This window comes from Amblyomma americanum, chromosome 10 (genome assembly GCF_052857255.1).
Source record: "Amblyomma americanum isolate KBUSLIRL-KWMA chromosome 10, ASM5285725v1, whole genome shotgun sequence".
Classification (NCBI taxonomy): Eukaryota; Metazoa; Arthropoda; class Arachnida; order Ixodida; family Ixodidae; genus Amblyomma; species Amblyomma americanum.
Genome location: NC_135506.1, coordinates 88,868,698 through 88,896,640, shown reverse-complemented (window position 1 = coordinate 88,896,640; position 27,943 = coordinate 88,868,698). Strand labels below are relative to the sequence as shown.

Below are 27,943 nucleotides of genomic sequence, written 5' to 3'. Positions count from 1 at the left end.
AAGTGTCGCCTTGTATACATTATGAACCGCGGTTTTATTCCTTTACTTCAATTCAGTTCACTTTACTACTTAAGGGGTAGGTGACATAAGTGAAACAAATTAAGTACACGAAATAAAACACATTAATTACGTGTATGTTCGCTGTTATTAAGGTTGCTATACAGTTCAAAAACTTGGATGGGCAGGTGACTGCCGGGACTGAGACTGATTGGGCGAAAAAAGATGTGGAAGCAGTCAGCCTTCGCTCTGCCTGATCACCTGTTCATATCACGTTCATTTTTCTCTACCGGCACTTCTTATCAGGCCGAACAAAGAGCCGCAAACCACTTTTATCGCGAGCTTCTGCTATCACCTTTACTCAATCACGCACGCGTGCTTAGACGTTGAGGAGCGCTGTGTTGGTTCCATCGCGAAGCAGCAGAAGGATTTCTTTAAGACCCACTCGCAGGCTGCGCTACGAAGCGAGAATGGCCAAAGCACTCTCTGTCCTTTTTTCCTGTCTAGTCTTGAATGTCCTTGACCTTGGAAGCACATCGGATATCAATGGTACGGCTATCGATACGGCGCGCGTCGATTACCCCCGCATCTGGCTGCTTGGAGACTCCCTGACCCAAGTGAGTGCAATCCTTGTCTCCGGAGAACTGCAAAAAGCGGACGCTTTTATTTTTCTATTCATAAGCAGGTCTAGAGTTCTTATGCAATGAAATTGTCGAGGTCCCATATGAGTACCAAGGTTCATTCAGAGTTGTGGCAGTGGTGCCTGTTTTGCGCTGCCTTGAGTTATAAAGCTGTATCTTACCGGCACTAACCTATGGAGCAGGAACGTTGAGGCTAACGAAAAGCGTTTAGCTTAAGGACAACGCAGCGAGCTACGGAACGAAAAATGACAGGTGTAACGTTAAGAGACCGGAAGCGGGCAGAGTGGGTGAAGGAACAAACTCGGGTTGATGACATCCTAGTCGAAGTCAAGAGGAAGAAATGGGCTTGGGCAGGTCATGTAATGCGAAAGCAGGATAATCGCTGGTCCTTAAGGGTAACGGAGTGGATACCAAAAGAAGGCAAGCGTATTACGGGGCGGCAGAAGGTTAGGTAGGCGGATGAGATTAAGAAGTTTGCGGGGATACGTTGGCCGCAGCTGACAAAGGACAGGGTTAATTGCAGAGACATTGGAGATGCCTTTGGCCTGCAGTTGGCGTAGTCAGGCTCATAATGATGATGATGAGCTATAAAGTAGAAGCGTTATTAATGCGAAATCTTTATATGTCACATTAGCACGAAAGCCAGCGTCCGCCGTCCGCCGTCAACGGCACGAAATTCGGAGGATATTAGAACGCAAATGTACGATGTAACACATAAGCGTACATATGCAGACATAAATGAGGAGACATATTGTAACCTATTGTAACCTATGAAAGTCATGATTCTGTAACATATTACGACTCAGCACTTACAATTAAGGTATGTAAAGTGCATAGAATTTGTACAAAATATGCATAGTTATGCCCAGCAGTGATGACCTATAGTATTTCTCCGCACTTTAACGCTTCCGCATTCTCACACATAAGCAGTATTTTAAGTGGCTCTGCATGTTTTTGCAAAACGTGTCCTTCTCGCAGCCTGAGCGGCGTGATGCTTTTACTGCAATGCTGCAAATAAGTATGCATAGGAAAGGGCTAAAACTTGCAGTGATTCTGACAGAAACGTTTTGCCGACATAGAAATGGGACAAATGTAACCTTTTCTTCCACTAACTTTTCGGGACTGCAGCGCTTTGGCTATGCACACCCTGCAATTTTCTACAAATCGCCTGGTTTGATGTGTTCGAAAGTTACGATCGATCATGGCTCGCGCATATTTCGAAGCCCATGATCGAGGAGTGTAAGTGAGCGATGCACTCCCTTATAAAAATGGTCTATAGACTTGCTCTAGACTTCTTATAAAGTATATTGCTTTTGTATTAATATTTCCTTCTTTCTGTTCACAGTCTATGGAGAAAAGACCACTAAAGTGTATTACCATAACTGAAGAGAATGTGTATACACTGTCTATAACATTTGTATTGATTGTAGACTGGCCTAAGGAGTTTGTTTATAGACTTTATTGAAAAAAGTAATTGAAAGTCTTCATACTGTCTAAGGAAACCTGTAACGGGCTAGCCTGCAATGACAGTGGAGCGATCTGTTAAGGACCCTTGCTGTGCATTTTGGAAGCGAAGTTGGTTTTCTTGTGAATTAGTCGCCGTCTGAGTGCTGACAACTTCGCGCATGTTGGCTGCATAATATCTACGGCCTGAAACATACGACGCGTTCATGTGCGTTACCGGGACACTTTCCGAGGCGGGACATGGCGCGGCGAAACACCGCAGCGTGCAAAACGATGTGAAGCTGCACAAGTTTACCTTGCGTATCTTTGTCAACGATTGACATGCCACGCTCTGGGAGCGCGATCTCATTTATACGTGACCCGCAGGTGGCTGAGTGGGTTTGACGTTCGGTTGCCGATTCTAAGGTAGCGAGATCGACTCCCGGTTGCGACGGTCTCATTTAGATACACGCGGAAAGCAAAAGACGGCTGTGTGCTCCGTGATTTAAGTGCACGTTAAAGAAGCTCAAACGGACTCAATTAATCCACAGCTCTGCACTGCACAGCATACCTCATGATGCAGGTGCAACGTCGGAAAGATAAAGTCCATGTACTGAAATCTCTACGAGCTGGCATAAATGGTGTCAGTTACATTTCTGGCTTGGAAAAGAACACAGAATGCTATTTTTACTACAATCTGATGCCGGGAATTGTGAATGATGATGTAATCATCTTCTGATACCACTTTTTCATATACGTTTTACAGCTGGGGTTTTCTGCCGAAGGATGCTGGGCTACCATACTGGCCAACCATTATTCCAGGTGTGAAAATATGTTTTCATTATTCCGCTTCTAAAGCAAGCACTGAGGGCCAGAATGATCAACACTCTCAAAGGCCATGTCAGCATGTTGGATGGAACAGCTACCACGGTGGGGTGCAAAATGAAGAAAATTGTTCAGCGTTCCAGTAGCGTGAAGAGAATCTCCCAGAGATTGCAGCGTAGCTAGACAGGGTCACATAACGCCGTGAGTGGTGAATGCTTCGCGATGCTTTGAGCATCGTGCGCTTCGCTGAAAGTACTGAGAAGGGCCCTGTGACTTCTCTAGGTTGATGAATAAAGCTCACAGTACGGTTACTACTGCTTAACACAGCATTCAGCGACAGCTTTCAGTAGAAGCGGAAATGTGAGACGTTAGTACCCCATATCGAAAAAGAATTGTCTGGCGTTGGCGTTGACGACAGTTTGAAGCCTCACAGGCGATCATGGAGAAAACCTACGAAAAATTCCCAGAGAAGCAACCTAGGGGGCAGTTGGGCAACTTGAGTCATTTGACGTTGTGGCGCCATCACAACCTGCAACATCGGATTCTGAAAAAAAAACTGCCCACCGTGGCAGGTGGCAGTGAAATTAATGATTGGTCGCGAGAGGTTCCTCGGGAAGAGCAACCTGGGTCGCGTAAGCCTCACCGGTGGCACCACCTGCCATCGCAGGTCAGTGGCGCATCGCTTAACCGCTACACCACTGCGCCAGGGGTGGTATACCACTCCCTGCGATCTCCGAATGCTAAAAGGGAATGACCAATTCCGCATGTGCGGGCATTAACGCATTAAGGCTGCCGCCTCGTACCCATAAGGCGGAGTTTAAGTGCTTTCCCCAATTTTTTATTCGCTGTTATTCGTCTCATTCTCTCGCATTGTCACTCGTGATGTCACTCTGTTTGGCCTAATCAGACTGTCGTTTTGTAGTGACGTCGCGCGTGACGTCAATGCAAATTACATTCTTAACCCGTAGCGTAGTGTTACGCCGACGTCTCAAAATCGGGAAACGTGCCCTTAACAGCTATCGCTGCAAAACATTTCAAATTCTGTCCCACTTGCGGCACAAATAATGGACAGCAATAGTTGTACTGCGCACTCGCCCGCCCGATGAGGCATGTAAACTTGTTCGAGCATGGGCGCGCCACAATTCGTTCACGTGATTGCGCAGGACGCACCCATCCGTTCCTCTACCGACCTAGAAAAGGGTCTCGTTTGTCTGTGGGTGAAGGCATCTTCGCCGGCGGGAGAACAATTGGTCTGCTGGTGCAGGTGCTTTAACCACGGTGTATGACTGCTATAGCTTGAAAAAAAAATTGGTTTTGGGGGAAAGGGGATGGCGCATTCTGTGTCTAACATATCGGCGTACACCTGAACCACGCCGTAAGGAAAGGAATAAAGGATGGAGTGAAAGAAGAAAGGAAGAAACAGGTGCCGTAGTGGGGGGCTCCGGAATAATTTCGACCACCTGGAGATCGTTAACGTGCGCTGACATCGCACAGCACACGAGTGCCTTAGCGTTTCGCCTCCATCGAAACGCAGCCGCCGCGGTCGGGTTCTATCCCGGGAACTCCGGATCAGTAGCCGAGCGCCCTAACCACTGAGCTACTGCGGCGGGTATAGCTTGGAACTAAAGAAAGCACAGAGAATGCTTTATTTTTAATTTTGGGGTCTTCATGATTGAGAAGTAATAGTGTAATTATTTTTTAGCTGAGAGATAAGCAATATTTTAAAAATATTTTTCTGAAAAAACGTAAAAAAATACCTTGAACGTTTTTCCAAAAAATTTATGCAAAACAAGTGTAATTATTTTTCAGCCAAAACAATAATTACACTATTACATCCAATTCATAAATACCGCAAATTAAAATTAAAGCATTCCCTGTGCGTTCCTTGGTATCGATGACTGTTTTTTTATTGTTTTTTGGGGAGTCTAATGTCCCAAAGCAACCCAGGATATGGAAGACGTCGTAGTAAAGGACCACCTGGGGTGCTTTAACGTGCACTGATGTCGCAGAGCACATGGGCCTCTAGCATTTTCCCTCCATCGAGATGTGACCGCAGCGGCCGGCATCGAACCTGCGTCTTTCGGGTCGATGACTTTTAGCTTCCTTCATATGTATGTCTTTACGAACCCCTCATTTCCCTAACCTTGTATGCTCACGAAATAGAACTGTTATATTTGCCCATTGTGGAAAAGAAATGGCATTTTATTTTTGTTTTTCAAACTTCTCGCATGTTCGCTGTGACATTTCTGGTTATTCAACAATGCCTGGTATCACTTCCTTTGCATTCATTGTGGTGGCGACTGTTTCTCATGTTGCGTGTCGCATTTAATTGTATTCTGGCGCGTAAATAGTTATATGGGCTTCGTTTTGTCCCGGAGGGAAAGAGAGTAATGAAAATAATTAGGGTATTATTTTGGCAGTTCAAGCACAAGCAGCAGCCAGCATCATTATCAGGCACCGACCTCTTCTCACATACGCATGTCATTATCAAACAATGTGAACTGAACGCCCATTGAAGTAGAACATAACGTGATCGCGTTCGACGACCTCCAAATGGCGTAGCATATCTGTCAGGCCTCCTTAAGTATGGCAAACACATCTTTTGAATCTTTTAGTAACTATACAGATGTTTGGTCCTGTGCTCAAGGGGCACTGCCTGATTACACAGAGCGGTGCACTTCAAGCACACGTTGCCAGCAGCACGGTTACTTCGAAGAAGCCCTGAGATATAGAACAAAAATGAGTGGTGGCAACTGACGGGCTGTTAGTTGTCTTTTCTCCTCACGCGGCAAATATTTCAGCTTCTAGAAGTACTTGCGGGCAAGGGTCTGGACACACACTACACATGTAATCATGTCCGGCATTCTTGGACAAAAATTTTGAATACTAGTATGCTGTAAGGTACTGTTTTTAGATATTGAAGGTAGTGTGACCCATTCTTCCGATGCGTTGCAAAATATTTCCTTCAAAATGCTTCCACCGCTTGCATCGAGTAGTTAAGACTGGGATGGCAAACCGCTGACTGCAAAAAAAAAAATAAACGCGAGCCTGCCAAGGAAGATCTGCGGATATATTGATTTTTACAGTGAAATATTACAATGTATGAAAAAATTGCGTTGATAAACTTTTTTCTGTTGAAAAATGCATTTATCCAGAATTGCTGCGTATAATTAATCATGCAATATTACGGCCCTTCGATGAGACGCTTGACTCCGTACGAGAAGCGAGATACCTAACGCTGGTGAGGACGCGTGCGCTGTCGACGCAGGAAGTGCGACGTGCTGGTCCGCGGGTTCTCCGGTTACAACACACGCGGGGGAAAGTACGTGCTGAGACGCCTGTTTGACCGCCACGACGCTTCACTGGTGGCCGCTTTCGTCATCATGCTGGGCACCAACGACAGCCCGACGCCCCAGAACCAAGGAGGGGCCCAGCTTGCCCTCGAGGAGTACACCGCAAACCTGGAGGAGATGCTTGACTACCTGCAGGTGACGACGTCGGCCATGTCAGACATAACTGCGTGGCGTCTAGCCCGCGTTTAAATGCTTTGTTTTACCTGTAGCACATGCTTGAACTGCGCATCGTAACGTAGGAACGAGCCGATAATGCGATATTATCTTTCCTATAGAGTGAGATGCGAAAAATTAGAATGCTTTACTTTTTGTGGTTTCCCATGGTTTAACGCTTTAGATTTCATTCCTGGTTCTCAAGAGCAAAATTCATGCCGGTTCTACGTCGAGACGCTCGAGGGTGTGGAAGACCAGCGCGTTTTGAAAGAAACAAAGGAGTAATTTCGATAACAATTGCCCAAGTACACATCTCTCATATATGAATTGGACGATGATGATGAAGAAAACAACAGGCTTTTATTTATAATTTTTTTCATTCAGCCAATGCCTATGTATCAGTAGGGCCCCTCTACAAGTTTAACTTTTTTTTTCGCGTTTGGAGGGTAAGAATCGAGTGTATTTTTCGGACCTAAATTCGGGTACAAATTGGATTATTGAATAAAAAGACATCCATATTTTCTGTATTTTTGTGTTATTTTCAGCAACAAAAATATTTTGCTATTTGAGTTCTTTTTTTTCTTTTTGCTCGGGACATGAGATGCTGTACTTTTGTATCTTCATGACATGACCATAGGTCGGCACACGTACTCATGACTGCACTCATATCGCCTCAATCACACTCACACTCGCGTCTGTGAGTGTGAGTGTGAGCAAGTGGTCGTGTGTGTGAGCGGACGTGAGGCTGAGTGGACATGAGTGTGAGTGCGAATGAGTGGATATGAGTGCGAGTGGCCGTGAGTGTGAGTTTGATTCAGCTGCCTCTCACGGTGCCGAGTTATGACCGTGAAAGAACTATATGGGCCACGTTGCGCAGACACTGTTCAGAAAATCATATATTTCTTTTTCCCTCTTGCTCATTTATGATTTTATGTTTCATCGCGCACATTAAGCAATAATTATGGACTACACTTGCGTGTCTGTGCTGGGCCCGCCTACCTACCTTTGCATACTGAGAAGACATTCATTTAGCATCACAGCGGACGTCTATGCCCAAGATCAGACCATCTGAGCTGGACGTTTTTAACGTATGTAGTGCTTGATAAAATGATGCGAGTAAAAAGCCCGGCGTATATTTCTGTACCCGTATTCTGTCCTCCCGCTAATAAAGTATGCTTTTTCACCTTGTTCTGAGATTAAGCGACATTACGAATTACAAGTATTTAGAAGGGTTCAAAGCGTCATTGTATAAATAAGAACGCCGCTGCATGATAACCAACACACATCGCCTATTTTTTGTGTGGTATCTAAACTGACGAACTGCGCGCTCTTGATGGCGAATTTTTCGGTAGAAATTGGGTTTAACCCGATACTATAAGGAACCCTGTCCGGGTGAAAAAATCCTTCGGTATGAGACTGTATCCAAAATGAAGATCCCTTAGTTTAAGGCACAATTTCCGAAATTCTAAGACAGACGAAGGAAAAGCTCCTCCTTTTTTTTCGTTCTTAAATACAATCCCTTACAATTCAGGGGTCCTCAGTATGCGGTCGACTGATTTTTTTGGAAGGCCTACAACAAGTGTTGCCCACTGGTTCTAAATATTGCTGCACCAGAATTCCTATAGGAACAGGTTTGATGTCGGCATGCAGAGGTAGACGCAAATGCCAGGTCGACTAGTTGCCGGTGGATGGTGGACGGCACACTGATACCTGCTATACAGGACCATGCTTAAGGAACGTCTATGTTTCTTTCTTAATCGGTCGTTGTCAGGAACAAAAGCCGGTGCGTTAAGTCATCGCACGGTTTTAGCGGAAGGCTCATTTGGACAAAAATCGTTTAACTGAGTATGCACAGAATCCAGAGTGATAGTCTCGTATCTTGAAGTCCTGGTGCCAGCAGTAGCATGAGAGGGATATGGAATAGCTGCGGTTCCCGCCGCGGTGGCTCAGTGGTTAGGGCGCTCGACTACTGATCCGGAGTTCCCGGGTTCGAACCCGACCGCGGCGGCTGCGTTTTTATGGAAGAAAAACGCCAAGGCGCCCCAGTGCTGTGCGATGTCAGTGCACGGTAAAGATCCCCAGGTGGTCGAAATTATTCCGGAGCCCTCCACTACGGCACCTCTTTCTTCCTTTCCTCTTTCACTCCGTCCCTTATCCCTTCCCTTACGGCGCGGTTCAGGTGTCCAACGATATATGAGACAGTTACTGCGCCATTTCCTTTCCCAAAAAAACAAATTATTATTATTATTATTATTCCACCATGCTCCACATGTCACTTGGAGCATTACCGAGTGTTTCACAGCCGCCGCAATGTTAGAGAGCGGCGCTGTAGAGACACTCTGGAGGTTAGGTTACAAGCAACGTAAATACTCCGGGCAGGCCACCAATGGAAACGAAACCCGGCAACCTAACGCTAGAACATTGTCCAGTTAGGCTAGCTTAGCAGTTTAGCCTTACTGTACAATACACCTGCACAAACTGATGCCAAGTATCTTTCGCGGGGCTTAAAATAACGATCTGTAAACAGTTAAAAAAAAACACTCGGTTATAGCCCTCATGGGTTACGCGTGGAAACATTGCGGAATCAGGGTGGACAATAACCGTGTGCAAAAGTACTGGAAGATATGTATAATCGCTGTAAGCTACCGTAGTCATACACAAAAGTCAGCAATAAACTCCGATAAGTAAGGTTGCCAGGCAGCGAGACACGATCTCGCGAATGCTATTCACCGCCTGTTTACAGGAGATATTCAGAGGCTTTTATTGCGAACAGTTCAGTATAAGAGTTAATGAAGCATACCTCAGCAATCTGCGATTCGCTGATGACACTGCCTTGCAGACTCACTCAGGAGATGAATGATCAACGAGTTAGACAGGCAGAGCAGAACGGTGAGTCTAAAGTTTAAAATACTGAAAGCCCAACTAATGTTGAGCAGTGTTGCAAGGAAACAACAGTTCAAAATTGGTAGCGAGGTACTGGAAATGATAAGGGAATAGGTCTAATTAGGGCAGGTACTGACAGCTGATCGGGATCATGAGAGGGAAATAACTTAAAAAATAAGAATGGGATGGAGCGCATATGGCAGGTTCTTTCAGATAATGATCGGCAGTTTACTAGTATCCATCTAGAGAAAAGTATGCAACAGCTGTATGTGGACGCTAACGAGAAAATGGCTGCGGCTTAGCTCAGCTAACTCTGGTTATGCTGATTTGGTGTCACATGGTTGAGCTCCCGCTCTTCATCGGTTTCGCCTGCCCGTTTAGCGCGTTTACGCTCCCTATCAATTGATAAATCCCTCGCATGGTTGGCAATGTCGACCGGATGATCAGACTCGGCCCGACATCTGCGAGTACCCACTCTTGAGTACGTCGGCCACGGCTGACTTGCTTCGTCCATAGCGAGACACTGAATAGGCAGCGCGCAGCGGCCGCAGTAATGGCGGAGCGCGTGGCTGCAGCTGTTGCGAGTCAGGTGGTACGTCACGTGGTTACTCACGTGGCTCCGCTCCTCCTGTTCAAGGTCATTCGTGCAGACGCAGCGAAATTGGCGCCGCTGGGCTAGTAAAGCTTTCGCTTTGAAAGGTCTAAGTTAAACTGAGGACAACACATCGAGCTATGGAAAAGAAAATGTTTGGTATAACGTTAAGGGACAGGAACAGGGCAGAACGTCTCAGAAAGCAAACGTGGGTTAATGGCATCTTAGCCGAAATCAAGAAGAACAAATGGGTTTGGGCAGGGCATGTAATGCGAAGGCAAAAAAACCGATGACCTTTAAGAGTAACGGACAGGATTCTAAGAGAAGCTAAGCGGAGCAAGGGGCGGCAGAGGGTTAGGTGGGCGGATGAGATAAAGAAGTTTGTGGTGACTAGGGGGCTGCAGCTGGCACAGGCAGTACAGGGTTATTTGACGAGAAATGGGAGAGGCCTTTGTCCTGCAGTGGAAGTAGCCAGACTGATGAGGATGATGAAATTCACTTCAAAGCAGAAGGTTCGACTGTCATTGCTCCGTAGGCAGAGCATCTTCTGCAACAAGCGGAGGTCGTGGGCTCGAACCCCACCGGCAAAATTTAGTTGTCTTTTCTTCTAACTTCTCTTTAATTACTGCCACCTAGAAAATGATTGCGCTACTAGTTTCCGTCTGTCATCAGCATCGGTAAAAAAAAGAAAGAATTTCAAAAACATTCGGTCTGTTTTCTTGGGTGTCAATAGATGTAGGCTAATTTGGTATATATCGGGACAAGCCCCCTTTCCCTACCATTTCATGCTGAACAGAATAGCCAGTTCATTTATACGAAAATGAACAGCTTAATGTTTGAAGCATGAAAGATAAAAGAGAAGATCATGATAAAAGTGTCAACTAGTGTATAGAGGCCTTAAAAATGAAGACAAAGGTAAATAATATTGTCGCTGACAAACGTAGGGCGACACAAAAGGAGACTTTTAGTCCGAAGGCTAAGAAGACCAGCAGCGCGCGTCCGAGCGGGAACGTCGACTTCTTCGCTTCCACATGAGCCCAGCCATGTCGTTCGGCCGCATGGCGGCGCTCGCAGAATGTGAGCAGTGTGGCATTGCCCTCCTCCTTTCAAGAGGCATCGCCTCGATGCCTCCGACAAGGGGGAAAACAGAATTGAGGCACTGAAAGTGCGAAGGTGCGCATGGCGGCGGCACTGAATGTGAACTCCGGCAATGGCTAACGGGCGTAATGCGGTTTCATGCGGGACACGCGGACGACTTCAGACTTGGGCGGTCGAGAAGAGCGGACGACTGCTTGAGGGAACACTTCATAGTTCACCTCGCTGAGTTGACGTAGCACTTCGTAGGGGCCGAAGTAGCGGCGCAGAAGATTTTCAGAGCGCCCGCGCAAACGTATAGGGCTCCATACCCAGACGTGCTCGCCGGGTTGGTAAATCACCTCCCTGTGGCGGAGGTTGTAACGCCGGGCGTCAGTTTTCTGCTGGTGTCGAATCCGTTGTCTAGCAAGGTGGCGAGCGGCTTCTGCATCATGAATGAATTGGTCAGCGCCGGTGACAGACGAAGGGGCACAATCTGGGAGCAGCATGGCGTCCAGCATGGTCAGGGCGTCCCGGCCATACACCAAACGGAAGGGAGTGAAGCGCGTCGTTTCTTGGAGGGCGGTGTTATATGCAAACGTGACGTAAGGGAGTATTTCGTCCCATTTGCGATGGTCAGTGTCGACATACATAGACATCATATCTGCAATGGTCTTGTTCAACCTCTCAGTCAGACCATTCGTTTCAGAATGGTAAGCAGTCGTTTTTCTATGACTGGTGCCACTGAGACGCAGGACCTCATGTGTAAGAGCCGAGGTAAACGCGGTTCCCCGGTCAGTTAATACAACCGCGGGGGCGGCGTGGCGAAGCACAATGTGGCGAACAAAGAACTGTGCAATTTCAGCCGCGGTGCCACGGGGAAGAGCCTTGGTTTCACAGTAGTGGCTGAGGTTGTCCGTGGCAACAATATACCGGTTACCCATGGACGACACTGGGAATAGGCCCTGTAAGTCCATGCCGACTTGCTGAAATGGGATTTGCGGTGGATCAATTGGCTTCAGAAGGCCGGCCGGTTTTGTCGGCGGTATCTTCCGTCGTTGACACTCACGACCGGTTCTAACGTAGCGTTGGACGACCGCAGCAAGCCGAGGCCAGTAGTACCTGTGGCGGAAGCGCCCCAATGTTCTGGAAAAACCAAGGTGGCTAGAAGAAAGGTCGTTGCGACATGCAGCGAGAACTTCCTGACGAAGCGTCGTTGGGACAACGAGGAGATACGCAGTTTCGGTCGGGTCGCAGTTTTTCTTGTAGAGGACTTCATCTATTAAGCAAAACGACGAAAGTCCGCGAGAGAAGAGTCTGGGCGGAGCCGGAGCGGTTCCTTCGAGGTACTCGATTAGAGGCAGCAGTTCGCAGTCGGCCTTCTGGTGGCGGGCAAGGTCGGATGTGGTGACTGCGCCGGGGAAAGCAGAATCGTCGTCGGGTTCATCTGGTGGGCACGGAAGAGAAGCTCGGTAGGGACAGTCTGCATCGCTATGTTGCTGACCCGACTTATACACGATGGTGACGTCGAAGTCTTGCAACCGAAGGCTCCACCGTGCAAGGCGCCCTGATGGATCATTGAGGTTCACAAGCCAACACAAGGAGTGATGATCGCTGACGACTCGAAACGGGCGGCCGTACAGGTAGGCACGAAATTTGGTGATTGCCCACACAATAGCGAGACACTCCTTTTCCGTGGTGGAATAATTCATTTCGGCACGGGACAAAGTGCGACTTGCGTATGCGAGCACGCGTTCCACACCGTCTTGCCCCTGCGCAAGCACCGCACCGAAGCCAATATCGCTGGCATTTGTGTGCAGTTCCGTGGTGGCTTTCTCGTCGAAGTGGCCAAGGATAGGCGTAGATTGGAGGCGGGCCTTAAGTTCTGTGAAAGCTGTTTCCTGATCCTGGCCCCAGAAGAAGAGTTCGGAGTCTTTTGTCAGGCGAGTCAGCGGCTCTGCGAGCTTGGAGAAGTTTTCAACGAACCTTCGATAATAGGCGAAAAGCCTCAGAACACGCCGCAAGCTTCGTTTATCTGTTGGCTGGGGAAATGCAGCAACGGCGGCCGTCATTTCTGGGTCAGGGCTAACGCCCTGAGCGCTCACAATATGGCCAAGAAACCTGAGCTCCCTAAAATGTTAAGTGGCACTTTTCAGGCTTCAGAGACAGACCTGCGGAAAAAATGGCCTCGAAAACAGCACGCAAACGTTTCAGGTGCTCCTCGAACGTGTCAGAGAAAATCATGACGTCATCGAGATAAACAAGGCAGGACTGCCACTTCAGGTCAGTTAGTACGGTGTCCATCATACGTTGGAACGTAGCAGGGGCTGAACACAAGCCGAAAGGAAGTACCTTAAATTCATACAATCCGTCAGGAGTAACGAAGGCGGTCTTTTCTTGGTCACTATTCGTCGACCTCGATTTGCCAATAACCGCTACGCAGGTCGAGTGACGAAAAGTAGGTAGCACGGCGGAGGCGATCTAATGAGTCATCAATGCGCGGCAGTGGATATACATCCTTTTTTGTAACGTTGTTGAGACGTTGATAATCCAAGCAGAATCGTAGGCTGCCATCTTTCTTTGTGACGAGAACAACAGGTGATGCCCAGGGACTCGTCGATGGTTGTATGACGTCGTCGCGGAGCATTTCGGCAACTTGGCGGCGGATAGCATCACGTTCCTTCGACGAAACACGATAAGGACGCTGACATAGTGGTCGCTGGTTACTATCGACGATAATGCGGTGCTTAGTTATTGGCGTCTGAAGAACCTTGGAGGTTGACGCAAAACAGTCACGGAAAGAGTCAATAGGGCTTTCCACGCGGCGTTTCTGATTGGTCAGAAGGTCAGGGTTCACGTCGATCGTAACGGCTGGTGCCATGTCCTGTTCCGCTGTTCCGGGGTCTGTTGTGGATAAGGCACATTGGACGGCATGCTCGCCAAGTTCTTCAAAATGGGCAATCATTGTTTTTCGTCAAATGTTGGGGTTCGCTACTAAAGTTGGTCACTAATAGCTCGGTACGCGCGCGAACAAGGTCGACAAGGGCGTGAACAACGCAAACTTGCCGAGACAGTAGCAGCGACATGTTCGCTTCGGCAATGCACCGAGTACCGAAGCTGGTATCACACTTCACTGTGACAAACTTGCTTGTTCTCGGTGGTATCGTTGTGTGGTCGTCAGAGATGCGTAGTGCTGCTCTGTGCAACTAGGGGTCTGTAGCAACGGCTCGCTGTGTCGAAAACGATACCAATTGCTCATGCAGGTTGACGTCCGTGCCATACTCTTTAAGGAAGTCCAAGCCGAGAATCAGTTCTTTGGAACACTCTCGTAGCACGGCGAAGGAGCCAATGAAAGTTGCACCTCGGATCTTTACACGGCAGGTGCAGACGCCAACCGGCGTCACCACATGGCAACCAGCTGCGCGTATCTGGGGCCCATGCCAAGGTGTTAGAACCCTTCTGAGGGTCGTGGCTAGGTTTCTGCTCATGGCCGAAAAGTCGGCTCCGGTATCCACGAATGCTGACACGTCATAGCCATCGGCGGCAACAGGGATTTCGGCGGCAGAAACAATTCTTTGACAACTCGTCGGTGAGGTTTTTGGTGCCGTAGTCGATGGGGTCGTCGGTGAGGTCATCGGTGTGGTCGTCGACGCGGCCGTCGGTGGGATCGGTGCTCGCATCGTCGTTGCGGTCGGCGGTGAGATCGTCTTTGAGGTCGGCGGCTGGGGTTGTCGGCGTTCGGGTCGTCGCATACAACCGACGGATGGAGGCTGTTCACACTCTGCGGCAGCGGCGGTCTTACCCCCGGAGGCCGCCGTCTTCAGTTTTCCCTGCGGGGGAACGTGTCTGAATTGGCCAGCGGATGATGCGTGACTGGGATCCCGTCTTGGAGACGGCGAAATAGACTGACGTCGTGGAGGCGGTGAGGGCAGCACATGATCGGCCAGGTACTGCTCAATGTCTTGCGGTCTCTCACCATAGCGTGGTCGAGGTGCGCTCGGTGGAAATCCTCTTAATCTCATCCGCCGGTATGGGCAGTTGTGGAGGACATGACGAGGCTCCCCGCAGTGGTAGCATAGCGGCCGGTTGTTGGGTTTGCGCCACACGTCCGCTTTTCTAACAGGGCGTGGATCCCGCAGCTCGACGGGGGGAAGGTATCCCAGCGTTGGTTCGGCAGCAGGGCGGAATGTCTGTGGCACTGGCGCAGGTCTCCGCAGGGCTTCACTGTAGCTCATGATGTACGGCTCCGGCTGTGGTGCCGGTGGTGGCGGGACCACTCGCCGAATTCCGTCACGGATGGCATCGGCTACAGCTGCAACACTGGCAGGTGGAGCATCTAAGCGGAGGTTGCGCAGTTCTTCTCGAACCACACTCCGCACAAGCTCTCGAAGCGCCTCGTCTCCGACGACTGGCAGTGACGCACAATAGTTGGTGGCCGCAACACTGCCCAGACGACCGTACTGCGCACTGCATTCCCACAAGGAACGTTCCATGGCCGTGGCTTTTTTGGCGAAGTCAGCGACGGTTCTTGGAGGGTCGCGTATGGGGCCAGCGAAGAGCTGCTCCTTAACACCACGCATGAGGTGGCGCACCTTCGTAGCCTCGGGCATGGCAGGGTCAGCCCGACTGAAGAGACGCGCCATATCTTCGATAAACATGTTCACGCTTTCGTTCGACTGCTGTGACCTGAAGCGAAGGATGATTTCGGCGTTTTCCTTGCGTGCGCTGGTGCTGAAGGTAGCGAGCAACTCACGACAGAACGCTTCATGTCTTTGCCGAGTCTTGGAACGCGAAATACACGTTTCGTAGATTTCGGTCGTCGTCCCACTGGTTAAAAGCGGCCACACGGTCAAAGCCGGACAACCAGTCCTCGACATCCTCGCACCGATCGCCGTGGAAGGTTGGCGGCGAGCGAGGTGTGAGGACTACAACCGGTGGGACAGTGCCGGAAGGCTGGCCTGTCTGACTGCCAGTAGTAGACGTCATGGTACGCACCGACCTCGTCAGTGGCTGACACTCAGGTTGCAGGCCTCGTAGGCGGCGGCTCGCTTTGTGAACGGGTGTTGTGTCCAAGCGGCGCTGATGATCGTCAGAATCGTCCTCGTGGTCAGCGTTCATGGGACGATACCCAGCACCTCCACCAGACAAACGTAGGGCGACACAAAAGGGGGCTTTTAACCCCTAAGGCCAAGAAGACCAGCAGCGCGCGTCCGAGCGGGAACGTCGTCTTCTTCGCTTCCACACGACCCCAGCCGTGCCTTTCGGCTGCATGGCGGCGCTCGCAGAATGTGAGCAGTGCGGTATTATTGTAGCAGGGTTGGGTCCTTGATTAAGCTTATATTAGGTTAGTTTGGCATTCATAGCCCTGCGTGTCCGCTCATTGCGGCATGCCACGGCGGCCCATGGCGCCTGTGTTTCTGTTTTCTCGAGGAACTGGTGAAGAAACATAACAGTGGTAGCTACGTACCGAAGGCGTAAAATGTATTTATCTGAACGAAACGCGTGATTAGCAAAAAAATAATTGCAGGGTTCATCGCTTTGATTTGGTCGCGTTTAATTTTTTTCACGTCTTCCACCGTGTTTGCATGCGTTATATTAAGCTGAAGTGTGAACAGCCTGGAAGCTCACTGCTGTTTGTGTTCGCTTGCGTCGAAATGATAAAGACTGCTGAGGGAAAAAAAATAAACATGTACGAAAGAATCGAATGCTGGGAGTAAGGCATGTTTCCTGTCAATTCTCCATTTTTACTGCATACAAAGCAAAATCCAAACCAGAACCACTGCTCCCTCTCGCAGGACTGCGGGCTGCCCAAGAGCAAGATAATACTAGCAACACCGCCTCCGCTGGACCAGTATAAGTGGAGCGTCCACACTGGAAATGTCGGTGAGTAACCCACACCAATCTGACACTGAATCATTTTTTTTCCAATTCCTGTAATTCAGATTGCTAAATGTCCGCCGACTGTTGCCATCGCCAACGGCGGCACGAAGGCTACCCGCAGCTACAAACGGGTCCCTTGAGTAGGCCCGTAGGGTCAATTCTGCAGAATGGTTGTCTGGAGAGAAAAGAAAACTTATTTTTTCCCTCAAAGGCCTCGGCTGTATGGGGCATTAGTGAGGGATGGGGGTGATAGCTACAGAACGATGACATCGATAGAGTTCTTGAAATGATTGGAGTTGGCAGGATGTGCCGCATTCAGCCGCAGATAATTTTATTATGCTTACGATGAGTACGCACTTTCGGGCACAAACCCGGAATGAAGCACATTAACGCACTTATCGTTCTCTGGTATCAGTGTCCTTCGTTTCGGGTTTTGTGCCGTGAAGCGCATAAATCGTCGTAAGAATTATAAACAATAAAGCCAAGTATAGGGCCACTTCTCGCGCTCTAACTATAAATTATTACAGTGCTGAGATGACAGAAGATTACTGAAGGTCAGCATTGGCTCTGGCAGCGGTGCCATGGACGGTCCTGCGGTGTCTTTTGGTGGTTTATGAGAAGCGAATGATAAAACGTTTGTAAGAGACTCAATAGAGAAATTTTCCGTCACGTTTTCAGGTTAGTTGGGTTGACACTAGATTTTAGTTCATGACGAAAAATAGCGCGAAACGAAGGCGAAAGACAGGCAGGACAACGCAAACAAGCGTTTGTCTGTGTCATCCTGCCCGCCTTTTGTATCCGCTTCACGATATTTTTTATTGTGAACTTGAACCCACTCGCTCAACTTTCGGTATTACTTGATAAGAATTAAGGGAAGACGCGCTAGTGAAACTAGAATAATCAGAATATATTGACTGGTACAGCAATATTGAATTTTGTTTGACGTTGAAGCGTTTTGGATCGATGAGGGTCTCATAAAGATGAAGCGTGCTCTAGTATTCCGTACCTGCTACTCTCTCCAAAAGAAACCGCCAGCTTAGCAATAATATTTAAAACTTAACATTGAATTCAGCCACAAATTACACCGATCAAATGATCGCAAAAACCTCGCACGACTATTAAACTCAATACCGGCATTTACATACAAACCGCGGCCACATCGCAGCTCATTTGTCTTGTGAAGGATAGCATTTAAATCAACCTGATATACGTAACCATTGTTTCTTTGTTTTTCTTAAAGCTTTGGTATCCATCGAATAGAACGGGGCCTGGGACCACTTTGGGAATATAATTAGTCGGTCTATATTGGGCCTCTCCATTTGCTTCCAAATGGGCCCATTTAATTGAAAGGAAATGAAACTCTAGCACCTACAAAATCCGGTAGCAGCTACTTTTAGCAGCTTCGATGTGAACAAAAATTAGGAGAAGTCGAACATCCAAAATGAAAAAAGGAAAAATATAAGGACAAACGTTTTTTTTTTTCATTTCGTTGAATAGCTCAGATAATGGAGGCAGAAGCGAACAGAATGCACAAGAAAGGTGACGGGTAAAAGAGATCGTGCCACTGGTTCATGCTTGGGTGTCCATGAAAGTTGTTTGCAAGCTGAGGAATGCAATCTCAAAAGAAAACAAAAATCTGGCCCCGGAGTGACTTGTGAATGGGTAAAGCTATATGCCTGCCTCGAGCTTTCGGGAACGTGTTGCTGGTCGAAGCCTGACAACGGTTCACGCGCGTTTTGAGAAGCCAGTCTTCACCGGCTCAGGGTTCGAGAGGAATCCAGCCAAGCAGACGTCCGCCGTAGGCCACATCAGCTTCGCCCGTGATCGGCAGTATCCGCAATGTACGAAGGCTCCAAATGCTCGCTGGATCCGACGAGTAAGCTAAACGTATCTTGCCAGGGGGCCGTATGTCGCCGACTGAGCGTTTAAACCACCGTGCCGAGTGTGCCCTCACGAGCGGGAAATGGCATCCTTGTAATCTGAAGGAAAGAGGCATTTATTTACAAACAACAAGCATTAAGAGAAGCGAGCAGACTTGCCGTGCGAAGGACCACTGGGGTTTGCAACATTCGGCGGTGTTTTCCTGCAGTCCTGGTGGTCTGCGCATGCATGCCGTAGCCTTTGGTACACGCAGTGAGAAACCGAAGTCCTGCAAACATGCCCCGGCAGGACGCTGTTTCTATATACAGCCAAAATCTGTTTTAAAACCGAAAGAAAAACGGACATTCAAGGCAGCAAAAGGCATGAAAAATATATAACAATTGAAAAGTTCCTCTTCAGTATGTCCGTCTACATCTTCGTGTGAGGGCCCTTATTGCTACCTAAATACACAGATGTTCAGGCGACAGGAAAAAAAAAGAAGTTATAGATAATAAATCTATACGAGACGCAAACCTGCAGAATTCCAGGAAGAATTGCCAGGTCAAACCGGAAAATATCTTTTTCCAAACATGCCATTCAACTCGATGATTATTTCTCCAAATATTCCACAAGACATTCCCGTCAGAAACATTGCCGGCATAGCATACCACCTCTATTTATGCGATGTTAACTGAATAAGGTTTCATGTTTTATCCAAGAGCTCTTTTCTTACCGCACCTATTCAAGTCGTTCAACTTGATTGTGCGAAATGGCCCATTCTGTGCGATCCGGACCGCATGTGGACAATTTAGTGAACTGAAAAAGAGCTGTAATTCAGCTTCCAATTCAATTTTTTCGTCAATGCGCAGGTCATATGCAGTTTCGGCATGCTACAGTTTATGTTAAAAATGCGGTCACGAGGTGGCACACAGTTGTTGATACAAAAGGCATATCTGCGCGTAAATAAATTGAGAATCTAAAGTTTCCACGCTTGTTGCTTCATATAATTAGAGTCCATGGCTGCTCCTAGAGCCTGAAAGTAAAATATTCGGGGATGGCGGCACATCGAACAAGCAGCTGCAGTTACAAGATGTGCTATCCGAGGTTGATTCAGCCGAGCTCTCTTCTGTAGAGAACACTCTCCTCGCCACCTCCTCTTGAGGACCATCGAGTGCTTCCCGAAAAACACGACGTTTCTTTCGTATCGCAAAATCGTGCCTCTCAGCAGGACTTTTCATCAGCAGGCCTTTTTATATCTTAGCTGGCCCTGGACAGGTGTGCAGGGCAGTCGGGAAAATTTTTGGCGCCGCTTCTTTCGCATGACGTATGGTCGCCGCAGTGTACGTACGACTACGTAATCCCTGTACATGGCTTCCCAAGTTTTCGACACGAGATGAGCCTCAAAAAACTTCTAGGATAATAAATACAAAGGTTTCAGCACACGGTACTTACATGGTATGGAATTTGTGGACACTAAAGCACGTTCTTCACTTTCGGTGCAAAAAAAAAACGGTGACAAGTTTTCTTTGCGCCACTTGTAACCTGTCGATGCACCGCAGAGCGAAGCCCGTTCGCCACATCGGCAAGTCACCAGGGCATGCAAGCGCAGCGCCATGCACCACCAAAATCAAAACGCAGTCATATCTAAGTCAAAGCCTAACGCTACAGATGGTATTAAAGTCCGTGTTGAACACTACTAGCGTTGAACGATGGGTTCGCCCCTGGCAGACGAGAACAATTCTAACCGTCGGATGGATGGATGGATGGATGGATGGATGGATGGATGGATGGATACGGCTGAACCCTTTACATCGGGCGGTGGCTCAAGCCACCTAGCCATGTCTTGTGAAATTTTACTCCTGTCTTGATTTTAGCCACCAATCAGATAACCTTCGCTTGGTTACTTCTAACCTCTTAAAATCCACTTTCCCTTCACTATCCCTAAACCCCAATGCCTTGGGTAAGTCAGCCCCGCTGCCTTCCACTGTAGGGTGAAGCCCTTTACAGAAAAGTTTCAAGTGTTCAGCCGTTTCCTCCTCCTCTCCGCACGCAATGCACAAAGTGTCTATCTCCTGGTACCTGACTCTATACTTTTCAGTCCGCAAAACTCCAGTCCTGGCCTCAAACAACAAAGAACTTCCCCTACAATTATCATAGATATTTTCTTTGACAATTTCCTGTTTAAAGGTCCGGTATGTTTCTAGTGCCAATTTCGTCAGCATCCCTGTTTTCCACAAAGCTCTCTCTGTTCCTTTAACCTTTTTCTTAACCGATAATTGCTGATTTGCCCCCTTACTGCTGTCCAGATATTCCCCCCGCTTCTCTAGGCCGCCATCTGTAGGCAAAGAGCTAAACTGCGAGACATACTGTGCAGTGTTTAGAGCTAGCGCAGGACAAGCGGCGCTGTCGGAACATCTCCTACATTCTTCCTCGTGCCCGGTACCGAGTTCATAGTCAGCTGGCGTGGCGAAGAATGCAGTAACGATGCCAAGTCATATCCGAAGCTAGAGGCGGCTCTTCAGCATAGTTTCTCAATATTACCTAGAAGGGAAGCTGGTGCCACCGTCAATGATAGTTTCTCCACCGCGGGAATTCCGGGAAGGTTGGGCCAAAAACGATGGTTCTGCCTATGAATCGATAGGCGCTGCGCAATTCTCTACTCTGCGCGCAGACTAAATTATTTTAATAGTGCGTTTTTTACTTCAAAAAGTTTGAAGCAAGTGACAGACTCGTATGAAAGCTTACGCCATTTGTTCGAGGTTTTCCTCGAAGAGAATCGTATTGCTATGACTGAATCCAGATTTTATTACGAATAATAGCCGAGCGTAATATGAATGCTCATCTTCCCGGCATTCCTGCGCCATTCTACGGTGGACCAAATGCAGTGGCTCGTTTTCCGTTTAGGTAGGTAATACTGAACAAATTGTGTGGTTCAAAGCAGGCCGCCATCTTGGCTATTTATCGCTTTGAAAGTTCTTGACCATACGCTAAAGAGCTCCTCGATCTTATCAGCTGGCAAGCCCTGCTTAAAAACGTGACTAGCCACCGGGCCCACTTTCCGGTGCTTAAGGAGGCCTGCGCCATCTGGAAGTGGTCAATAAATACTGTCTCCATAAATGGCCATTCTCTTCTAAAAATGCGTTTCTATTTTTCTTTTCTACTTAATTCCCGGACTGTTGTATCTATGGATTTTTGCAAATGCATCTGTTGCTCTCGTTTTGTTGCCAGCCGATTGTGCGTTTGTCGACAATCTCGAAGCTTGCAACTAGAAGACGAGATAAGATGTGTTTAATGACAGGAAGAGTAAAGCTGACTGGAAAAAATGGATATCTGGTCTGCCACTCTGGAGATTGCGGAAGCTATGTGTGTGGCGTCACCGTCTCGTTTCGTTGAGACTTCGCTTCAGCCCAGCCGCCGCATCCGCTTCCGGCGTTTCGGCCGATCGTGTATCGCCGAGAACGACCAAAGTTGCGATGCGGTATAGTGAGCAAGAACATATTAGGAAACGGGCCTAGCATCGCGCTATCCATCTTATCTGACGCATACGGGAGTGGCTTGGCGACAGTGCGCTATCGAGCGAAACATAGAGTTTAACATAACTAGAGGGAAAGCTGGCGTCACTACACTTCGTGCACCATGGATAGGCGCAGGATGGCCGAGAAGACGATGCTTCTTACTTGGCTTGACTATTGTCGGGCATAAAACCTGAATTCATTAACAAGAGAACGACACTTCTCGATGGAAGCCTCGAAGAAATGCTGTGAAAGTTCCCCTTCCAGCGTTACACCGGACTTTTACTTACGTTAAATGTATTCAAGAAGTGACGAGCGTGGTACTGAAATTACTTCATCTGCGCACATAGGAGAGCACCGCGGCGCGGCTAACAATTCTGAGATAAAATCCACATTTTCGGCCCAACACTAGCCAAGCCTAGCACGGAACTTTGTCTGCCCGGCATTCCCACCATGGATGAAGTGATCTCAGTTAAGAAACTCGCATAGACAGTGGCGCCAGCCTTCCCTCTAGGTAATATTAAGAACCTCTATGGAGCGAAGCCCCATACGCCCCTAGCTATGCGATGCGAGATCATCGTAATCATCATCAGCCTGACTACACCACATGCAGAGCAAAGGCCTCTCCCATGTCTCTCCAATTAACACAGTCCTTTGCCAGCGGCGCCCACCGTATGCCTGCAAACTTCTTAATCTCATCCGCCCACCTAACTTTCTGCCGCTCCCTGCTACGCTTGCCTTCTCTTGGAACCCAGTCCGTTACCACTTAGGACCAGCGGTTATGTTGCCTTCGCATTACATGCCCTGCCCAAGCCCATTTCTTCCTCTTGATTTCGACTAGGCTGTCATTAACACGCGTTTGTTCCTTCATCCAGTGTGCCCGCTTCCGGTCTCTTAACGTAAGACCTATCATTTTTCTTTCCATAGGTCGCTTGTTTACCTTAACTTGAGCTAAACCCTTTTTGATAGCCTCCACGTTTATGCCCCGTACGTGAGTACCGGTAAGATGCCGCTGTTGTATCATTTTCTCTGGAGGGATACTGGTAAACTGCCATTCATGATCTGAGAGAACCTGCCATAAGCGCTCCACCCAATTCTTATTCTTCTAGTTGTTTCTCTTTCATGATCCGGATCAGCGATAACTACCAGCCCTAAGTAGATATATTCCTTTACTGCTTCCAGGACATCACCAGCAATTGTGAACTGCTATTCTCTTGCTAGACTGTTGAACATTGCTTTGGTTTTCTGCAGGCTAGTTTTTAGACCCACCGTTCTGCTCTGCCTTTCTAACTCATTTATCTTGCTTTGCAATTCATCTCCGGAATAAATCAGCAAGGCAAGGCCATCAGAAAATCGCAGATTATTTAGGTTTTCTCAATTAACTCTTATCCCAAACTGTTCCCAATTCAAGCCTCGCAATTGCTTATTGGAAATTTATTGCTGACTTTATGGAGGACTATGGCAGCTGTGCAGCTGCTATAGATATCTTCAGATATTTTCACATAAGGCTCTTCTACGCCCTGATTCCGGAATGCCTGCATGACTGCTGAGGTTTCGACTGAGTCAAATGCTTTCTCGTAATCAGTGAAGGCTACATAAAGGGGTTGGTTAAATTCTGCGCATTTCTCTATCACCTAACCATCTCGTATCTAATGTGGCAGGCTTTCGTAAAAGATATTCTACATTAGATGCGAGCTGTTGAGGTTATGAAAGCGTTTCAGACGCCGCTAAATCGCCGAAGCTAGCGGTGTGAACTACGTATTAACATAGAGTCGGATACCTCTTTTAACATTCATTTCTTTGAAATTTGACGATAGTGTTCTCGCTTTCTCGGCCTGTGTGAAACCGCATTTAGCACCTATTCCCGTGCACGTTTTATCGCAGGTCGTCCTACCATGCTGCTTGCAAGAGTTCAGAAGTTCGCGGAAGCCTGCCTCAACGCCGGCGCCAAGCACGGCGTCCAAACACTCAACACTTTCGACGGGCTGCTAGCGGAGCCTGTGTGTAAACAGCAGGACTTTTTGATATGCTTTTATCAGTTATTATTATACAAACAATATCACTGGCATCGGCAAGAAGATGCTCATATCAAGTTGATGCACCAGTGATCAGAAGCTTCATTTTTGTTTCATAAAGCCCGATGCTATAATGTATTTAATTAAAGAAGAAAACAAAGATGCATATACATCTGCCGGATGAAGTGAAAGCGCTATACTACACAAGGTGAGGGAATGAGCACGATGAATGCAATATTTACATGTGCACATAATTTTGTATCCAGAGATTTAGTGAGAAATACAGCTCTAGTCGAGAGAAAAATGTCCACTGTTCTCGTTCAGAAAGAAGTACGTGTATAGCATGTATGTTCTGGCACCATAACTTGAGAGACTAGAAGGTGCTGCCGCAATGAATTTTTTTAACTAACAGAGTTCTTTTCATCACAAGGGCGGTGCTGTGGGCTCTTTCGTTTGACTTGCGAGAAAGGAAATGCGTGGACACATGACGACGAATATGAATAAATCTCGTTAAAAACAAAGAAAAACTGCAGAGGCACTGCTCCTGTGTCGCCGACCTTCATTGTCCTGTGTCCGTGCTGTTCCTCACTGTTCTTTTCTTCTTGGCTAAAAAAGGTGAAGGCGTGATTCAAAGCAAAGAGCTAAAGCGACACGGTGCGCGGGGGAGAGCGCGCAGCGATACACAACTGCGGTTAGTAATCGTGTCCTTCTCTCTCCTGTCTCATGTGGTTACGCTTCTTCGCCCACCTCGCAGCTCGAAACATTTTTCATAACGTAGCTCGGTTTGTTTAGTGATATTCGTAAGGTTTTGTTAGTTGCGGTCTGTACTAATAATTGGTTTTTGGGGAAAGGAAATGGCGCAATATCTGTCTGGTATATCGTTGGACACCTGAACCACGCCGTAAGGGAAGGGATAAAGCAGGGAGTAAAAGAAGAAAGGAAGAGAGAGGTGCCGTAGTGGAGGGCTCCGGAATAATTTCGACCACCTGGGGATCTTTAACGTGCACTGACATCGCACAGCACACGGGCGCCTTGCCGTTTTTCCTCCATAAAAACGCAGCCGCTGCGGTCGGATTCGAACCCGGGAACTCCGGATCAGTAATCGAGCGCCCTAACCACTGAGCCACCGCGGCGGTCTGTACTAATGTCATGACTCATATTATTTTTCTCGTTATCAAGTGTCCGAAAGCACTCTTTTCCAACCAGTTACTCTGGTTCCTCTCAGCCCTCCTAATTCGCGTGTGATTTAGCAAGTGAATTTGATCAGAATGGTTTTATTGATTGCATGTTTTTCGACTTCCTAGAGAATCTGCCGTTGTGCCACTATTACTGAAAAAAATTATCTTGTTAAAGCATAAATAGAAAGTCAATAGGCAGATCAACGAGTGCCCTTGAGCCTAAAACGTCAAAAAGTTGTTATCAACAGGAAACAGTCATGTCAGGTTGGGGAGACCTCAGGTGGGTCTAAGGTATCTGTCCTGGGTTCATTGCAGTTTTTATTTTCGCATTAATGGCATATTTATGGGCAGTTTTTGCTCCCTGAAATTTGCAGTTATTTCTCTTTTTTTTGTTAATTGTCGGACTCACCAGTATTGTGAACAATTTCAGCTTACTTACTCAACCCCCTCCTTCCCTTTCCAAGGCTCTCCTCAGCCCTGAGGTCATGTAAATGATATTACTGTTAATTTTTTCATGGACGCGACTTTTCGCTCACAGTTGTGCATTGCATATAGTTATTATTCATTCAAAATGGCACAGATGCATTGCAGAATCGCTTGTATAAAGTAGCCGAGGTGCACAAGATCTGGAAGATGCTTGTTAACTTACAGAAATCTCTTCACTTGCAGTTATGAAAAGAAACTTCACATGATTTTACCCGCGCGCCAATCGCAAAAGAAGTCTGATGTCCCTATCACAATTCAAATTTTTTCATGTGCATAACTAGTGTCCTCTCTTGGCACTAACAAGTCGACTTTGTTGCTGTGAAACTTGTCACTTTTCGTGTTTTCTGATTCACCACGCAAAAAAGATAATAATAAATTTTATTCAAAAACGAAAGAACAGTTGCCTGCGTTCTAAGTTCGACCCACACTTCAGTATGCTTGCACAGTTTGGGACCAAAAACCTGTACTTCAGATTAAAAAGTTATCATGATATAAGAAGGTGGCTGTTCGCTTTGTTTTTAATAATTACGATAAACATTTCAGCGCATAGAATACGAGGAACACCTTGGAAAGGACACCCTAGAAAAACAAAGAAAAATTTCAAGTTTAAGAAATTTTGCCAAATATTCCAATTAGGAACTTGTATTGTCCAAGTTCAGTTTTTATTCAGCCCATAGAGCATGCAATCATGGAGGAACAATTCATTAAATGTTAAAGAGTTAAGCTGCGAAACTGATATTTCAAATTGATTTCTTTTTCCGAAAAGCTTTTTCTGCATGTAATAAGTTTCCCGAGAAGATAGCGCCCATATTATGAAATCAACATTTTTTTTTCGCCTCGGCGTGGCATTCTTTTTGTGCATTATTATATTCGGTTCTTGCCCCGATCGCAAGTCATTTCAATTTTGATTTTTCACCTAAGCATGCATTACGGTTATGTTTCTTCTTCCACCGCCGACAATAGCACTTGCGAATAATACCGCTCGGGATACTAAATTGGCATAAAAATCTCTGCCTTTCATTGTCGATAAACCTCTCTACAGTTTCCTGAAAGTACTAAATAAAGCGAGATAAACGATTATCCAACTCTATCTCATTAATGTTCCGCCCTTTGCTGTCGCATTTTTTTTTCTTGCAGAACTGGCGCGCGCTCTTCCGGGACGGCGTCCACTTTTCTGCCGCAGGGGCACACAAATTCGCTAAGCTTCTGACGCCTGTACTCGACGAGGTGGTGGGCAACAGGAAGCTCGTGTTTCCCGACTTCCGGGCCATCACGCCTGCGAACCCTGGCAGGGAAATCAATGAATGGAACGCCGACCAATGATTTCAACTAGTTCAACATGTTGCTGAGAGTACCCGCTGCTTGGCCAGTTTTCGTGCGTCTTTTTCTAGGATGTGAAGCCCTGTATTAGTTGATACTATAAAGAATAAATAATACCACAGTTTGAATTGCCAAAACAGCTTCTTTACCTCAGCTCCAGTAGTGTCCTAGCTGTTTTCATCCGAATTAATACTGGAAAAGATTTTTGTTCTTATAAGCGGCCTTGAGATCCGAAAGCAAGAACAAAGTCTCCAAGTTTTGGTGCCCGCAGGTGTATAGTTGGTATTACAGTCTCCGCGCACCAAGTGTGTTGAAGAGGTGTTATAAATTATGACAGGCAAAGAGGTCGGTGTGAATAAGGTCGCCACAGCTCTTGCTCGTTACCAGTTGGAGAAATGTAAGGAGATAGAGAAAACAGTGGTAATGAGCTACTCCGAAACAAAGAACCACGTTTAAACGTGTCGGTGCGACAAAGCGCCTTAACTGCGAATCAGCCGGGCATAATTTTCAATTCATTTCTACAATGGCAATCAGAATGAAATAAATTTTGTTTATTTCACTATATATTAATTCGAACTAACATTTTGCGTTTCGCATGGAAGCATTCAATACGCGTACCAATCTGAAGAGAGTAGACGACGGCTTTAGTTCGTCGCATAGCGCGCGGAAAAAGGCAGGCACTTAGGATTCCTCTCACGAAATAAAAGAAAGTCAAAATTAGAGACGTGGAT

General features: G+C 47.3%; 1 protein-coding gene across 1 annotated transcript; it reads left to right on the top strand.

The window, feature by feature from the left end:
• Positions 1 to 361: 361 nt before the first annotated feature.
• Positions 362 to 27,349, top strand: LOC144106361 (isoamyl acetate-hydrolyzing esterase 1 homolog). Its single transcript, XM_077639141.1, has 6 exons — positions 362 to 614; positions 2,848 to 2,903; positions 6,175 to 6,394; positions 16,757 to 16,844; positions 24,098 to 24,213; positions 27,030 to 27,349. Exons 1-6 carry the CDS (start codon positions 468 to 470, stop codon positions 27,213 to 27,215), a joined length of 813 nt encoding a protein of 270 aa, XP_077495267.1. The 5' UTR covers positions 362 to 467; the 3' UTR covers positions 27,216 to 27,349.
• Positions 27,350 to 27,943: the final 594 nt, after the last annotated feature.